Source organism: Astyanax mexicanus, chromosome 20 (assembly GCF_023375975.1).
Source record: "Astyanax mexicanus isolate ESR-SI-001 chromosome 20, AstMex3_surface, whole genome shotgun sequence".
Taxonomy (NCBI): Eukaryota; Metazoa; Chordata; class Actinopteri; order Characiformes; family Acestrorhamphidae; genus Astyanax; species Astyanax mexicanus.
The window spans coordinates 31,796,295-31,814,035 of NC_064427.1; the positions used below are offsets into that span (position 1 = coordinate 31,796,295).

Below are 17,741 nucleotides of genomic sequence, written 5' to 3' on the forward strand. Positions count from 1 at the left end.
CGACCAAACAAAACTCACAAATAAAGTATTTTCCTTGTGAAAATTTACAATAACCATTATATTATCATAGGTTAATGCATAGCTTTATGGTCATTTTCTTTATAATAAGCATAACAAATCGCTAGTTATAAATATCAGTAGATAGCTAGCTAACTTTTCCGTTCCACCTTGAATGGAGCTACAGATGGAAGAGGCTGCAACATTTAAGGTGGTAGAGATATAAAAAAAGAAAAAAAGCTGTGCCGATTTGTAGGGGGTGAAATTCTCCACCCTATTAAGAGCACTATAAAGAAGTAAAAAAAAAAAAAACAGAACAATGAAAATTGGTATTTAATGTTTTATTTGGATAACTGAAGGTATTTTTATGCACTTTCTACAACAAAACATTGTGTGACAACAGAAGATAGTCAATGATTAAACATGCAGAAGAATCTCAACATTTACACATAGCTTATTTATTTTATATAAAAACTGCATGCAAAAAAAAAAAAAGATATGTAGTTATGTCTGGTTATAGTACAAATTTCATGTAAGAGAAAATTAGTGACTAAGCCTCCACTTCTATTTGTCACTTGTGTTCCTTTCAAGCATCACAGGTTTCCTGTAACCAGGCTGGTGTTTGGAAAGTTTTGTAGTTACTGAAAGTAAAGTTTCAGAATCTGATCTAGATGAGAGTAATCATTTTTTTTGTTTAATTATGTATAGCTTGTACTAAAAAGCATGCCAAATACTGTTATTCTCAAAGCAAAGTATGGTATTGTGTATTTTAATCTATTATTGCAAGGTATGACTGTTCTGTTATTTTTGGTACCGACCTGGTAATTGATATGTTACAAACAGAGATTAAACTAAAAAAACAGCATTTCTTTAATGTCCAATAATTAATACTCCAACTTCATTAACTCCAGCATCCCCAGCAGTTCAACAGAGTGAATTCCATGAAGGCACTGGACATGTGGAATGTATTTTGTCCTTATAATATATTAGGAAATTCTGAAATGCAATAGCTAGGCCCAGTTCAGCACCTCTGTCTTTGTGAGTATGCTCATTGGAAGAAGCTGTTCTCTGCAGCGTTAGCAGACTTGCCCCTGTGCATCCGGTAGATAATCACTGCCAGCAGGGTGACGCAGAGTGTGCCAAGCATCCCAACAGCTACTGATACACCGAACACTGTGCTGTTTTTTTGGGACTCTTCGTTTGCTGTTCATATAAGGCAAAAAAAAAAAAAAAAAAAAACACTGGTAAGCTCATAATCATGCCAGTTACTTCAGGTCCTTAAAATCTGATGTTAATATAACATTTCAAACTCATACTCATTCATGTTGTTACACAGTCTGTTAAAAAACTGTAAAAGCTGTGGCCTAAAGGTTAAAGATGTGAGTTTGGGCCTAGAAGGTCACTGGTTTGACCCTTGGACCCCTGGACAATCTTTTTCTCCTCCCTCAGTGTCATTGCTCCTTGGGTGCTGATGTGGTTGACTGTAGTGGTAAATTCTGCCACTTGTCTGTTTGCATGGACAATTCCAAACAGATGCTGCCGATCACAATCATAACCACCCACTGCACTTTCCCCTGTGGGTGGTTATGCTTTCTATGCTGTCTTTCTAGTACATATGTGACACTGAATCGAGAAACGTGCAATACACATCCAATTAGTAATTCATGTTGCCTTGTCATGAGCAAGTTGACCTGTGTTCACCCACACTTGCAAGAAAACACCTCACAACAAGTAATATTTAATGATTAATGTAAATGTACTGCTATCGGATGACTTTCTATATAGAACAGTAATATCTATCTATCTATCTATCTATCTATCTATCTATCTATCTATCTATCTATCTATCTATCTATCTATCTATCTATCTATCTATCTATCTATCTAAATATCTATCTATCTAAATATCTAAATATCTAAATATTAATTATCCATAACTAATGCCCTCTTTCTAACCAAACTCCATGATGTACTTGAACTAAAGACTTTTAAGCAGGTGCCTACCTGATGAAAACGGTCGTGACTCTGCACCTGGAAAAGAAAAATACAATGTTTTACAATAAATTTACTTTTTGATATCATATGTACAGAAAGCTTTACTCTACATTGTTTAGACATGGAAAGGGGGAATCTGTGTGTTTCAGAGTTCCTTAACTAACCCTTTTCTCCTAGGTTTCAAACATTATTGAAGTTATGTGTATCTTTATGATTCTAGTCTCTACAAACTAGATATGAATATTTTCCAAGCAATCAGTAAAGCACATTGGAAAAGTCGCTCTGGATAAGGGCATCTGCTAAATACCCTAAATGTAAATGTGAATGTGAATGTAAACATAGAAATAATACAAAAGGTCTGCATGCAAATCATCTCTATGAATTTATTATTTAACTCGAAGGCCTCATATTGATTAGAATTTCTGGATTCTATAACCACCATTTTGAACAATCATGCAAGTGTGCAATTATCCATTTTAAAACTATTTAGAATTACTTTGTTTATCTCTTTCCTTACACAGATAAGGGACTGGTGAAGCAGGATTAGTGCAATAATACATTAAATAAATTAGCAAAAGTTGAATTGAATGTCTCACCATTGTCCACTGAGGTGATGATGGGTCCAGAGCTGACAGTGGCCATGTCACTTACTATGGTGTTTTGCTCTGAATTCACCCCCCTCTTTCTTCTCCCAGATGTCGTACAATTCTGAGAAAAGAGCACACTGAACATTTAGTATAGGCATTTAGACAAGACCAGAAATCAGTAGTGTGTAGCAACATGTGTTTAAACAGAGTGCATACATTATAAATTGTAATCGCGAGTGATATTATATTACACCAAGTGGATATATGACTAATGTGTAACTTGATTGACTGTTTTTAGGGTATGCTAGTTGATTTGTCAGTGGATGCCAATTTGTCCAGTAATCCTATGTTACAAAGCATTCTGAATTAATCTATTTTATCAGCTGTGTGCTCAGGGTATACAGGTACTCAATGCAGACTTTGTGGAACATAATATAGCTAGTATCTCTATGCTGCTTTGAAATTTTTAAAACTAAAATCAATATAAGGAAGGCTGACTGACCGGCCGAAGACTACTGCAGGCGGAACTCTCACAGAGTCTGGTAGCACAATGCAGATAGAAGGTGGATATGGTCTGGTTCCTGTGCTCAACAAACCGAAAGGCCTCAAAGGAGAAGCGAGCCTCTTGACTAACACCATTGATACCCATCACAGTCTGACTATCACGGGTACACCTGAGATGAAGTGGGATCAAGTGGAAATGAATGTTTAAAAAAACTCAGCTCAAAATAAATGTAATAGAAAAATGTTTATAGATAAAGAAAAGTAATTTTAAAGGACATATTTACCCCACAAAAAGATCGTAGTATGTGGTGTTTATAGGGTATGGGCTGATGGAGGCATAGCATCGATCCAGCATAACATTGAACCTTTTGACAGAAAGGCAAATGTCTTACTGGTTCCAGCAGCACTGAGAGAGTTAACATGCACTTAATAATTCAGTCATAATCATATTGCTACAATTGTCTTCTGTTTACTTTGATTTCTTATATCAGATTTGTAGTAGTAGCCGTAGGGCCTAGAAATCTGATTGAAAATATGGCTTAGTAATCTGAATTCTTAAAGTTTATTAATTAAAAAAAGTCAATTTGTATAGCAATATAGAAAAAGAAATGTAAAAAGGGCAGTGTTGCAGTAAGATGAGTGTATGTTTATGAAAAGCCATGTCAGATAACTTGATTTTTACATCACATAATAGAAATATTATGTAAACCAAGAGGTTTTTTTTTTTTTTTTTTTACATATTCTCATTTATATTATCTGATTACCCAAGTGCATGCAACCACGCTGTTTGGATTACTGCCAAAATCTAAAGTAAGCACACTCATTTTTTTCTGTTTAAATATTTAAATGCTATAGTTTGAATGTAAAGTCCATTAAAATACTAAAACACATCAAATAGCATGATTTCATACTTTGTAATTTAATGGTAAGAAATAAATACATTTTCTACTCAGTGTTGCCCACCTTGTTGTGAGGTTAGTGGCCCGAACCTGCACATAAATCCTGGTTTTCAGTTGCATTCCTGATGGGGGTATCTGGAGATAAGTTGTGTACTTATTGTCCTAAATGTCAGAGATAAACACATAGTGATTTATTGCTTGTATGACCTACCTATGGCTTTTGTAAATATTTGCTTGGGCTCAGAACAAAATAAAAGCACACCTCATACAGCCTCATATTAAGAGTTTGAATGAAACTGCCATTATTGTCATTAATGGCCAGGCTCACTCCTGATCTGCTCAAGCAAACAGAGAGAGTTTGACAGGATTAGTATAAGTACCACATTGCTTTTTTTTTTTACTTTATTCTTATTTGTGTCTGATTATAAAATGCACTGTAATTTCAGGAGTTCAATAGATCACAGTATTTGTAATCATTGGCATTCACTGGAATTCAACTGTCAATACTATAGATTTACTCACACGCTGGTCTCTGTGTTGTTGACCAGGTACTGCAGTGGGTATCGGCAGGAGAACAAGTAAATCATCTCAGAATGATAGGTAATTATTCCAGCACCTGGGTCCAGTGAGTTCACAATTCCCAAGATGTTCACATACTGGACAATGGAATAGTCTGCGAAGATCCCCGAACCAATCTCCTGGGTGATCTGTTGGTGTTGGAAACAAGCTAAAAAGTGTAACTTCTGTGTACTTCAAATGTACACTTTATCAAGAGCAAATCCCATACAATTAATGGGCATGCTGTGTGCACTGGATACACTAATATGGATGAAAATGCCCTAGAATTCACATTCTCTAAACCTCCAAAACTGTTATGTCCTCATTGAAAAGAAACTAACCAAAACAGTAGTGAAATGTTTCAGTTCAGTACCACAGATGGAGATTATGGAAACAAGGATTAGTATCGATTTTCTCAGAGATTTTAGTCCCATTTGATTTTGGCATTGTTATGGACTGCATCCACATTATTAAAGATTACAACACCTTTTACTTGTAAAAACAACCTGTCACTATAACCACAATATTAATCCTGTGTACAAAAATGTGTGGGTGTGGACAGCTGCTACACAGCCTAAAAAGCCTTGGTATTTGTCAAAAAAAGCTTAGTAATTAAAGACAACATAAAACGAGAGTAAATATTGGCAGTGAGTTTGACAGATTAAGAGGACTTTGAGCTCAGAAAGATGACGAGGCAAGTCCCTGGCTCCATTTCTCCAGAACAGGATAGCAACCTACTTTAGCCAGGTCATTTATCACAACCACTAGGTTAGCTTAGCTAACTAGGGACAAGCATTGAAGTTAATAAAAAAAAATGAGTGGTCACATTTATATCAGTTTCAGACAGCTAGCTAGGTTAGCAAGGTTAGCTAAAGTGAACTAGACTATGCGGGCTAACACAGTAATGCTACCAGCCAATGTGAATTGCAATTAATCAAAACGGAATAACATTACTCGTGGCCATTCCTAGCAACTAGGTAGCGTTAGCTATTTAGCTGTTCATTTCCAGTCTTCACTGGCTTTGCTTGACAGCAGTGAGGGCAGGTCATAACTGAGATCTAGTTCAGGCTGCAGATTTATATGTTTACTGCTAAACGAAGCAGTATATTACTAAGATCTATTAAGTAGTAACTCCAACTTTTAGTAAACATTTGGTATAACGAACTTGGCATAGGCTAACACAGCTAGTACTGTATAATGCTAACTAGCTAACCACGGACAACGTTATACAAAATCCACATGAGCTGGTTTATAATTTAGCTTGCCATGGTAGAAGTTATTTAACTCTTCTTGCACTTGTTTGTTTAGGTTCAGTGTCCTAAGCTGGGCAACCTGAGTGAGCATATTGTCTGTGGAGGGGTGGGGTGGGGTAGACAACACTATATAAATATTCCTTTATATCCTGTAAAATCACACTTTTTTGAAGTTTCATTGTAAATGGCACAGAAACCTCAAGTCAGTCAAGCCTGTGGCAAACCATAGGTTTAGATGAGTCATTGTGTAGCATAACCTATAGCATAGCCAAAAAATGTACAGATGACCTGTAGTAAAATACCCCACCTCCCCCTGTAAAACAAATTCTATCCAAACATGGCTTTAAACGAGGGACTTGCCACAAACTGCGGGAAGCCAGTGAAGTGAGCGGGTGCTAGGCTAAAAGCTAACCCATCTGCCAGCTATACTCATTTCAGCAAGTTAGCAAGCTAGCTAACTAACTGTACACCCTACTGACAGGAGTACAAGAGTACATAAAGAAGAGAGCAATTCTGAAAATGCTAGGTTAGTCTATTATACACTGTTGCTGTGTTATATGAACTATGAATACCATGAAAGAAAAAACAGTGTTTAATTGGAGGCATTCTGAGTTATAAACAGGCATGTATATTTACATTTCAGCATGTTTACCCCAACCAAAAACATACACATTAGGCACCAATAAACAAAATACTAAATAAATGCATTATAACATTAATCACTGTTCTGTTTTGAGGACAATGGCTGCAGAACTTTTTTTATAACTTTAAAAATACCTTTATTTTAGTAGCACACGCACTGATGGCTGCCTCAGTGATAGGAAACTGAAATCGGAGGATAGGGGGGTCTACAGACCACACCGGGGTCCCCATGCATTCTGGTTTGTTGAAGACACTGTTCAGAGCCATCAGTGTTTCATTATATCCTCCAAAGTAAATGGGACACAGCAGAATACGCAGATCAATCCTGTGTGGGCCACAAACGACCGTGATATCTGAGTTGGCTGTGAAATACACAAAGCAAATTAACAGAATGTATATATTTATATAATATATTTTATAGATTTTCTTATGTTTGGGTACTCTTGGTATAATGTGACAGTCAATTACAAAATTGGCATTACATAGACACTATACTCAAATGCCTGTAAAAGCCAAAAGCTTTTGTTAAATACAGTATATGCGGTCAAACAGGACATATAGCCATGGGCAAATTACTCACACGTGCTTACGCACACAAACATACTCATCAGGTTGCTGGGTGGTCCTGCAATGATTATTATTTGCTTGTAAAGGAGTGAAAGGTGAGCTGGAAAGAATGGATGGATGGGTGTGTGTATGTGTGTGTGTGTGTGCAGATGCTTTAACTGACCTGGCTCTCTGAATGTAGGGTTTGTAAAACAAGGATTCTGGGCACAGCTGTGGAGAATCAGGCCAAGCTGATACAGTAGGAGAAGCAGCCACATTGTGTCCTGGCTGCAGGGGAAATCCCACACAGTACATACATCCTCATTATAACCTTCATTTCTTAAATCAATTTAACATAAAAAAGGGAGAAATAAATAAAAATATAATATATAAAAATATATATAATATGAACATGTACTTTAAATATTATTTATATTATTTAAATGTATTTGATATTTTTTTAATTGATTGCACAATATTGGATTCCTGATTTATTGATTAATTAAGGCAATGTTTCACTCAGTGTTTGATTGATTCACACAGTGTTTGAATAATTATACCAATACTACTACTACTACTACTACTACTACTACTACTACTACTACTAATAATAATAATATATAATAATAATAATAATAATAATAATAATAATAATAATAATAATAATAATCTAACAAATCAACCATATACATGCAAACAAAAGCTCTATGGTTAAAAAATAATATGCTGAAATATATCATAATGCCCTTGCAAACATCTCCACAGCATTGAGCATTAATAAACATACTGCATGCTAAAAGAAATGTGTTATATTGAAAGCGCCTCCTGTTTACTTACAAAAAGTTTCCAAAAAACAAAATGAAAAATTCTCTCAACTATGTTACCTTGTAAGCACGTCTTCACGCTCCCTCTGCGTCTGGGTCTCTGTCACTTTCTCCTCGTATGACGCCCAATATTTATACTGGCCTCCTTTCAAACAGGCATGTGTGAAAGAGTGTAAGAGGTCACCATTAACAAAACGAGGGGTTATGAGAAAGAAAGAGAAAGCCTGGAGGGCAAGACAAGCAGCCACAGCAACTAACATTACCTGTCTGATACGCATGCATCATTTGTATTGTGTAGTTCTTTGGCACCACAGCTGGTTTTGAGATTTCTGTTCACGTTAATGTGTTAATAGAGGATTTACTAGTCAATTAATTGTTAAAAAGTATATAATTATATAGATTTATTGTATTTATGGTATAAGAAAAGTAAGTACAGATTTGTACCTAAAAGAGTACAAAGCTTGTCGCTGGGGCTGTACCTTATATTGAGGTACAAAAAAGTACCTTTCAGTGAAAGTCCTTTTTTGTACCCATATTTTTGTGCCAGTAAAGAGTATAGAGATTATTAACATTATCATCAACTAAATATGTGTCAAGAACTTGATGATCCAAAATTGTCTGGCTTTCAAATGAAAAATGTGCAATTAATATATATATATATTGTTTATTAGTACAATGATACAAAATACTGAATGTACCTTTTGGCTGGTTAAATGGTACAAATCAGTACTTATTGCTGTTAGGAATGACTTTGTACTTCAAAGGGAACAAATCTGACCGTGTTAAGACCAATAGTGTACCATTGAGGGTACAATTATAAAGAGTGTACCTCTGAGTACAAAAAAGTACTCATATCGTACCTCTGTTTTTTAGCGTGTAGTAACCTTGGCATCTTTAATGTAAGTGTTCTGTGACTGTAAGGATATCAATGCAAAATGAGTTATTATAGAGTTATAATTGAGCTATAAGCCAGAGATTTAATTGCGTTGTTTTGTCATAGTAGTTACTATTTATATGTAGTGTTAGAATTCACAGACTTTATTTTTAATTGTTTGTGAATATCCTGTTTTCTAAACGCATTGAGTTGAGTTGCACAGTTGTACCTATTGTTGGCACGGCTTTGTCCTGCCAATATAGAATATAGTAGTACTCTTTGTAGCAGATAAACTTGAACCTATTGGCACCTCCCCCCTCCCCCGGCTGGAATGATTGCACCATCTAGTACTTCTGGGGTAAGTTGGGGAGTAGAGGATTTAGGTGAGGTGGTGATCAGCCAACATCCTGACCTCACTAATGCTCTTGTTACTGAATGCAATCAAATTCTCACAGCGTTGCTCCAAAATTTAGTTAAAAAAAGCTTTCCCTGGACAGTAGAGCCAGAAGAATTCAGATTTCAGAAGAAACTATGAATAAGCAGTTGTCCCAATACTTTTTGTCCATATTTTGTTTGTAGTATGATAATAGTTAAATAATAAGCTTATTATCTTAAAATAGTTACATATATAACAAATAGATAGACAATATCCAGCTAATGGTGTCTAATAACACTCTTTGTAAGTATATACTACCTATTACTCTTTCTTCAGGAAGATTAAAGTGGATTAAGAGTCAATCGATACTACAGAAGAGCCAGAGTTAGGGAGGCATCTTCTGTTTTTTAAGGGATCGTATGCATCGCATTGTTCCTCTCCCATGGGATTAAAAAAAAACATCATTGTTGTTGCAACCTTTTAAAGGTGAAGCCTTTTGTTTGAAGGTGTGTGATATCTGTTCTTAGTCACAGATGAAGTTAAACCAACTGAACCCCTTGTTCTCAGTGATGTTCTCAGTTCTGAAAACCCCATACAATTACACCATGCATCTTATAAAGAGGACACTGATATTAGATAGACAGCATGAAATCCCCTAACTTTTATTTTTCTGGTTTTGTGATACAACACTTGAAGACAGATGCTGGCTCTCAGAATGTATTAAAATAACAATGATATTAATTTGCCTCACTGGGGAATTTGTAGGCCAGGACGAAGTAACCGGAGATAATTATGGGATAAAAGGAGCTCTGATAGCATCAGCTCTGAGCTTTGAGTAATGCAGACGTTTGCATCTCAGTGCACGTGTGCAGAGAAAGGGATTTGGGAGTAACCGTCACAACACTGTCTGGAATGTGACTAATGCTGTTTGAAAACATTGTAAGGGACAGGAACTAGTATTATGACCCATGACTTTTGCCATGTCCCATAGATAATAGCTAAAGATCACTGCACTGACCTGTGGGATATGTGGGGCCCTCCTGCATTGGCCTCCTGAATATCTGTTTGGCTAGACAATTCCAACCAGATGCCACCGTTAATAATCATTACTGTTCATAAGGCATTAGTAATGCCTTCTATGAACATGTGGATTAAGGAATGCTGAATGTCTTCAAAATAGTGCCCCATCCATCTGGCACCCACTTTTAGGCCCCATTAGAACTGTCTCTTGCCATGGGCACGGTGGCCAGTATTCAAACTCTCTTACAAGATAACACCTTATAACTTATACAAGCCCAAGCCATCCCCTGAGGTAACAATTCATGATCAAATTCCTTAGTGCTATCCCATGACTTTTGGCATGCCAGTGGATTTGTACATACATAATCCATAAAAAAATGCTTAATCGAAGAATGATCCATTCCATGAAACTTGAAACTGTTAACATCATTAAAAAAATACAATTCTAAATATAAAATGTGTAAAAAAAACAGTAAAGAACTAGCAGCAGGGTTGCTAGGAACTTACCCTTAAATTAACAGTAGCATAGTGTTGTAAAAGGCGATTCATTTCCTTTAATTTAAACAAGATTGTTTCGGCTTCTAAGCTTACCAAATAAACCATTTGTTCTACCACACTGCAAAACTTGATGAGCAGATTTTACTTTTTTTGAATTTGAGAATTTGGGAAATCTATTGATCATTTATCAGTTATATTTCCTGACCATTTTAGGCAAAATTTTGAACTAATAAATGTTTTTAATTTCTGCCTTTCGCTAACAGAACAAAAAAAAAAAAAATCTTTTTTTTTTTTTTTTAGACTTTTCCATTTTTCATCTTATAACAAAAATGTGATGGTATAATAGATTCTGATTTTTTTCCTGAAATTCTAGTTGAGTTTTTTTTCTATACTACTATAAAGACATTTTAGCCTCAATTTTTAGACAACTGAATTGATGAACGTGTTACTGATCTTGATTTCCCTGAAAAAGTTAAGTGTTGTTTTTAGGTTATGTTTACCTAATGTCTACTATTTAAGCTTACTTAAAACACAGTTTAATTTAATCAGTGCAGCCCCTTTAGCCCCTTTGTACCAACTGCACCTCTGTAAATTTATTTTAGTTGAATATTTGAATCAGGTGCTTTGGGAGAAGGGAAAGCTATAAATATCAGGAATGAGAAACACTGCACTAATGTGAGTGTGTTTGTTTGGAGGTATAATGCTGTTTTATTGCTGTGCAGTGTGTGACTAATTAAAGAAATTAATACTCACATATGTAAATGTGGGTAAAGTTTACACTGGTAACATTCACTCTCCAGTCCACACTATTTAGATCTAGAGTATTTATACATAAACACTATTATGTTTACAGCAGCTTAAGCCCCATCCATTCATGTTGGAGTTATAAGAAGGCGTTTTGGATGAGGCACAACACATTTTAGCCAATCAGACTAGCATTTTTTTTACATACAGTACCAGCCAAATGTTTCAGGCATCTCCATGAACTGAGAAAGCTATTCCAGGAGATTCTACCTCATGAAGACACTGAGGAAATCCAAAGAGTGTGCACATCTGTTCTTAATGCTAAATGTGGTACTTATAATACTCTAAAGTATAAAACATTTTCTGGTTTGTTTAACGATTTTTGGTTTACAACAAAGAATTCCGCGCATTATCCTGTTTAGCTTTATTGTCCTCAATATTAAATGTATCAGTCCTGAAAGAATAAAGAAAAAATGTGTGGCTTGCAAATAATTCAGTGGGTGAAAAGAATTAATATGCATAAATATGTGTGACAGTTATTTGTGATTCCTATTATGCAGAAACCTTCAGGTAACCTAACATTCTTTAGTTTTACATTAACTTCTTAATGTTATTTGTATTGAATGTTAAACCACCAGATATAATAGTAAAAAGAAGGTAATAACATTTAGCAAATATAGCTTACTATTGTCTATGTATGTATATAGCAGTCTAATATATATACTGTTAGGTAGACTATCTGAACTATACAGAACAGGCTGGGTGGTTCAGGAATGAGCCTGGAATATTACACTATCAATCTGAATGGCTTGCCAGCTTCCACCTCCTGGGGCAAAGGCCTTGATATTTTACCAAGCCCAGATGCAATCTTCTCCCTGTTATTGTCCCCCAGTAACACAATCTGTAGAAAATAATACCGGACAAATCGCACCTTCTTTAGCACAACTACCCAGATTTTTTTGGCAGCTTAGAACACAAGTATCAAAGTGCTTCCCTTTTCTTTTCTTTTTTTTTACCAGGTATATATATTACACATTGTATGTACTACAATGTATAATTATTATTACTATCATTACCATATGATATCACAATAATGACAAACATAAGGAAAGGTGCTGGTGTTAATATGTAGCAACATGTTTATTTCTTTAATTGGACAAGATTTTTGTGTTCATGAATGTTCATGAATATGACATGGATTTGTTTTTATTTGCACAACAAAGCAATTATTTCACATGTTTTCTGAGGCTTTTGGGTATTAATGTTATTTTACGCCCCCAGGCACAGACCCCAGAACCTGGGGGTTACGCACCACATCTGCAATTACATGGTCATGATCATCACACATGCAAAAAAAGACATGAGTTCTGAATTAAGACAGGAACATTCAACAGAGATTTGGCCATAAAATTGGAGAGGAAAGCATCAAAGCAATTCCCAAGGCTTAAAAATACAAAACAAACAGAAAAATCAAGAAAACAAGAGGCGAGTTACTGAGATACAGTATTGTCCAGAATGCTCCTTCAGAATGTTTTTTTTTTCTTTTGCGCAAGACGAACAAGAATCCCAGGACCAACATGCGATACCGAGCCACCACCACCAGTAGATCACCCCCCGTCAGTCTCCTCCCTCCACAGAAACAGTGGCAGAGCTCTTCCGTCCACGTTCATCCATCATGTCTCGTGCTCGCCCTTTCATTCACTTGGAGCTCGTGTACTTCGTCACAGCCTTGGTGCCTTCCGAAACGGCGTGCTTGGCGAGCTCTCCCGGCAAAAGCAGGCGCACAGCCGTCTGAATCTCTCGGGAGGTGATGGTGGAGCGCTTGTTGTAGTGGGCAAGGCGAGAGGCTTCTCCAGCAATGCGCTCGAAGATGTCATTCACAAACGAATTCATAATGCCCATTGCCTTAGAGGAGATGCCCGTGTCCGGGTGGACCTGTTTCAACACTTTGTACACATAAATGGCGTAACTTTCTTTCCTGGTCTTGCGCCTTTTCTTATCCCCCTTCTTCTGCGTCTTGGTCACTGCCTTTTTCGAGCCCTTTTTGGGGGCAGGGGCGGATTTCGCTGGCTCGGGCATCTTGTGTGATTTGTTTCAGTCAGCCAGTCAGTCCAAATCTCTCAGGCTCAGCTGTTTGCTCATTTATTCGCTGTGGCTTGCCCTGTATTTATAGAGTCTGTATGCAAATAGCGGCTAGATCAGAACGCGCTTCTATTGGTTGTACGGCATGTGTCGTGCCACACTGAACGCGGCGCGATTGGTCGCGTCTCTGGGATTCGCTGCATCCAATCCGGAGCGGGTTTGCGGTATAAATACAAAACCCTGCTTAACTTACATCATAGCGGAGAGCTCTCTGGTGGCTGGTGCAGCACTGCTGTTATAATAATACTACAACAACAAAGAATTTGTATACAAGCGAGACAGCTGGTAGTTCAGACATGTCTGGAAGGGGGAAAACCGGAGGCAAAGCTCGGGCTAAAGCGAAGTCTCGCTCTTCGAGAGCAGGGCTCCAGTTTCCAGTGGGTCGTGTCCACAGACTGTTACGCAAAGGGAATTACGCGGAGCGCGTAGGAGCCGGGGCTCCTGTGTACTTGGCCGCGGTGCTGGAGTACCTGACGGCTGAGATCCTCGAGTTGGCTGGAAACGCAGCGAGGGACAACAAAAAGACCAGGATCATCCCCCGCCACCTGCAGCTGGCCGTGCGCAACGACGAGGAGCTGAATAAACTTTTAGGCGGTGTGACCATCGCCCAGGGTGGAGTGCTGCCAAACATCCAGGCCGTCCTCCTGCCCAAGAAAACGGAGAAGCCCGCAAAGAGCAAGTAATCAATCATCGGCTTTTGTGAGCGAGGACATTGGCATATAACGGCTCTGTAAGGAGCCCCCATTTTCAGCAGAAGGTGTTGTTTCTTGTTCTTATTTTTACGTTGCAGTGTGTTGTTCGTTTTCGTTCTGCGACGAAAAATCTAAACTAAACAATGCTTCATGTACACTATTGATTTATAACCTATATGTATTATTTTTTGCTGTTGGTGTTTCCTGGATGATTCCCTGTGTGTGTATGTATGTATGAGAAGGACACTAGCACTAGCTAAAACCAACACTGGCTATAAAAATGGCCGAGGGACGCGTTTCAAAACAACTTGCTGTTAAAACACACACAAAGGAGGTGAAGGTCCTGGCAGCCTGCTGCTGCTGCGCTGCACCCTTCACAGACCATGATGATTATGATGAGGATTATTATTATGGACCAACGCTGGTTACCGTCGTCTCTTTCACGACCTGTTATTAATGACTCTCTATACATATATCTACTGAACCGTGAACCTGTTTTATGTTCTGTTCTCCCCGCTGTTTTAACGTTTGGTTTCAATAAATGTTGAGCGCCTCAGAAAGGCACAAAGACACGCAGTGAATCAGTGTTTCATTTCAGAGCCACACACACACACACAGAATACTGTGGAGGGGACAGTTGTTTATGGCCCAGGCAAGAGCTCAGCTTTAATACTGTTAGCTGGTGTAATTACACATGGCTGTGCAGGGCTGTTAGCTTAGCAGGCCTGCCTGCATAATAACATTTACTAATTATTCATTATTTACTAATTATTTATATTAATAAATTAGCAGAATGGAAGCTTGTAGGACATTTAAAACATAAAGTATGGCTGCACCAATGAGTTAAGGTCAAGATGGTTTTATTGTACAAATGAAAATATACATGTATACCATAATTTATAGGATTTAGCATCCAAACGCATATTTCAGTGAACCCCATAACAAATAAATTACTTGAAAAAAGTCTCCAATGTTTTAACGTTTGCTTTCGATACATGCTGATCAGGGCCTTATCGTTGCCATATCAACGTTGATTCACTTTTCAAAATCAACACCAAATCCAACGCTGATTCAATGTTGAAATGCCAGCTGGGTATTTATATACCCTGCACCAAAGCAGTTAAGGTCAGGTTTCTTTATTGGCTGCATCAGTAATAATAGTGTCATGATGGTTTTATTGTACATGCATTGGAAGCAAATGCATAGATTATACTATAATTTATGGATTCAACCAAAAGGAAAGCAATGCTTTTTAACACCTATGAACACACTTTAGTGAATTCCATCACTAATTATTAATATAATAACATGCCAGCCTGTTATAAACACGTGCATTTAATTATCATAGAACTCTCTCTGTTCAGCCATATCTCCATAAAACAAATAGCGAAACATTTACATGTTGTATTGTTATCCCCACAAAGACACATAGTGAATTAGTCTCTTATTTCAGACACACACTGTTGTTTATGGCCCAGGCTAGAGGACAGGTTTAATACAGTTAGCTGGTATTATTACAGATGGTTGTGCCTGCCTGCTTTTTTTTTTTTTTTAAGTTTAACTCTTTAAGATTTTATTCATATTTATATCTTGGCAGAGTGGATTTCTTTAGTACTAAAACATGACCAATGAAAGTTAAGGTCAGGGTTTTTTTTAATGGCTGCACCAAAAATAGATTTATTGTACAAAGGAAAGATTATAGATTATAATTTATTAATTTAATTTAAAGGGAAACAATGCTTTTAGCATCTATAAACACAATTTAATGAATTCAATCACAAATTAATTACTTTAAAAAATAATTACATTTCAGTCTGTTATAAACACATGTATTTAATTATCATAGGGCTCTCTCAATTTAGCCATATTTCCATAAAACAATTGGCTAAACATTAACATGTATTGTTATCTTCACAAAGACACATAGTGAATAGTATCTTATTTCAGACACACACTGTTGTTTATGGCCCAGGCTAGAGCCCAAGTATAATACAGTTAGTTGGCTTATTACACATGGTTGTGCCTGCCTGCTTTGATTAACTCTTTAAGAATTTATTCATATGTATATCATGATGGTTCTATTGTACAAAGGAAATGCATAGATTATACCATAATATATGGATTCAACTGAAACGAAAACAATGCTTTTAGCATCTATAAACACAATTTAGTGAATTCCTTCACAAATGAATAATTTAGTAAAATAATTACACATATTTAATTATCATAGAGCGCTCTCCATTTAGCCACACCTCCATTAAACAAATAGCTAAACATTAACATCATGTACTGTTATATTCACTGTTTTAATGTTTGCTTATTATAACTATTCAGGGCCTGAGAAAGGCACAAAGACATGCAGTGAATCCGTCAGTCTCTTATTTCAGATTCTCGCACACAGAATACTGCAGGAGCACTACACCAGTAGCAGCTGTGAAGGGGACTGTTGTTTATGGCCTAAGATAGAGCTCAGCTTTAATACAGTGAGTACCGGCTGTGCAGGTCTGTTAACAGGCCTGCCTTTCGACATTTACATTTATTCATATTTATAACTAGGCACAGTGTGACCAGTGGGACATTTTATTTTCTATACTAAAACAAACAGGGCTGCACCAATGAGAGTTAAGGTCAGGTTGTTTTTAACTGTACTAAGAAAAAAAATAAAGCAATATTTTTTTGATCCTGCTTAAGGTAAAAAAAAAAAAAAAAAAAGCAGCCGCAAGTATCATTTATTAAACGTGATCACTAATGAGTATTTTTTTTTTACTCTATTTTAACCCATAGCAATTTAATAACAACTTGGTTGTTACATTACATTTAATTAACACAGAGCTCTCTCTGTTCAGCCACAACTCCATAAATAATAAACTAAAGCAATTCTGGCTCATCATTAGAAAAGATTAACTTACAAAGAGGAGCACAATCTACAATTCATGAAATTCAACCATAAATACAAATCATATAGCATTTAAAAGTACAGCTAAAAAATCCATAGTAAACATACAGGGGTTGGACAATGAAACTGAAACACCTGTCATTTTAGTGTGAGAGGTTTCATGATTAAATTGAAGCAGCCTGGTGGCCAATCTTCATTAATTGCACATTGCACCAGTAAGAGCAGAGTGTGAAGGTTCAATTAGCAGGGTAAGAGCACAGTTTTGCCCAAAATACTGCAACGCACACAACATTATGGGTGACATACCAGAGTTGTTGGTGCACGTCTTGCTGACGCATCTGTGACCAAGACAGCAAGTCTTTGTGATGTATCAAGAGCCACGGTATCCAGGGTAATGTCAGCATACCACCAAGAAGGACCAATCACATCCAACAGGATTAACTGTGGATGCTGTTAGAGGAAGCTGTCTGAAAGGGATGTTCGGGTGCTAACCCCAATTGTTTCCAAATAACATAAAACCAAGGCTTCCCAAATCACAACAGAATTCAATGTGCACCTCAACTCTCCTGTTTCCACCAGAACTGTCCGTCACCACAATAAATTATGGTCTTAAAACCAGGTGTTTCAGATTCATTGTCTAACCCCTGTACTTCCTTTCACCTTATTCCATATTTTCTAGCTCTGTAACAATACA

General features: G+C 36.9%; 3 protein-coding genes across 3 annotated transcripts; 1 reads left to right on the plus strand and 2 right to left on the minus strand.

Annotated features, from left to right (window-relative positions):
• Positions 1–323: 323 nt before the first annotated feature.
• On the minus strand, positions 324–7,910 carry si:ch73-261i21.5 (zona pellucida-like domain-containing protein 1). The gene is made up of 11 exons (XM_022681354.2): positions 7,866–7,910; positions 7,166–7,269; positions 6,571–6,797; positions 4,505–4,689; positions 4,245–4,317; positions 4,047–4,144; positions 3,368–3,448; positions 3,082–3,253; positions 2,589–2,700; positions 2,002–2,028; positions 324–1,200 (listed from the first exon to the last, which is right to left on the minus strand). Exons 2-11 carry the CDS (start codon positions 7,257–7,259, stop codon positions 1,046–1,048), a joined length of 1,224 nt encoding a protein of 407 aa, XP_022537075.2. The 5' UTR covers positions 7,260–7,269; positions 7,866–7,910; the 3' UTR covers positions 324–1,045.
• Positions 7,911–12,889: 4,979 nt separating this feature from the next.
• Positions 12,890–13,472, minus strand: LOC103038646 (histone H2B 3). Its single transcript, XM_007243426.4, has one exon. It carries the CDS (start codon positions 13,394–13,396, stop codon positions 13,016–13,018), a length of 381 nt encoding a protein of 126 aa, XP_007243488.1. The 5' UTR covers positions 13,397–13,472; the 3' UTR covers positions 12,890–13,015.
• Positions 13,473–13,638: 166 nt separating this feature from the next.
• LOC103038954 (histone H2A) lies at positions 13,639–14,723 on the plus strand. Its single transcript, XM_007243427.3, has one exon. It carries the CDS (start codon positions 13,756–13,758, stop codon positions 14,140–14,142), a length of 387 nt encoding a protein of 128 aa, XP_007243489.1. The 5' UTR covers positions 13,639–13,755; the 3' UTR covers positions 14,143–14,723.
• Positions 14,724–17,741: the final 3,018 nt, after the last annotated feature.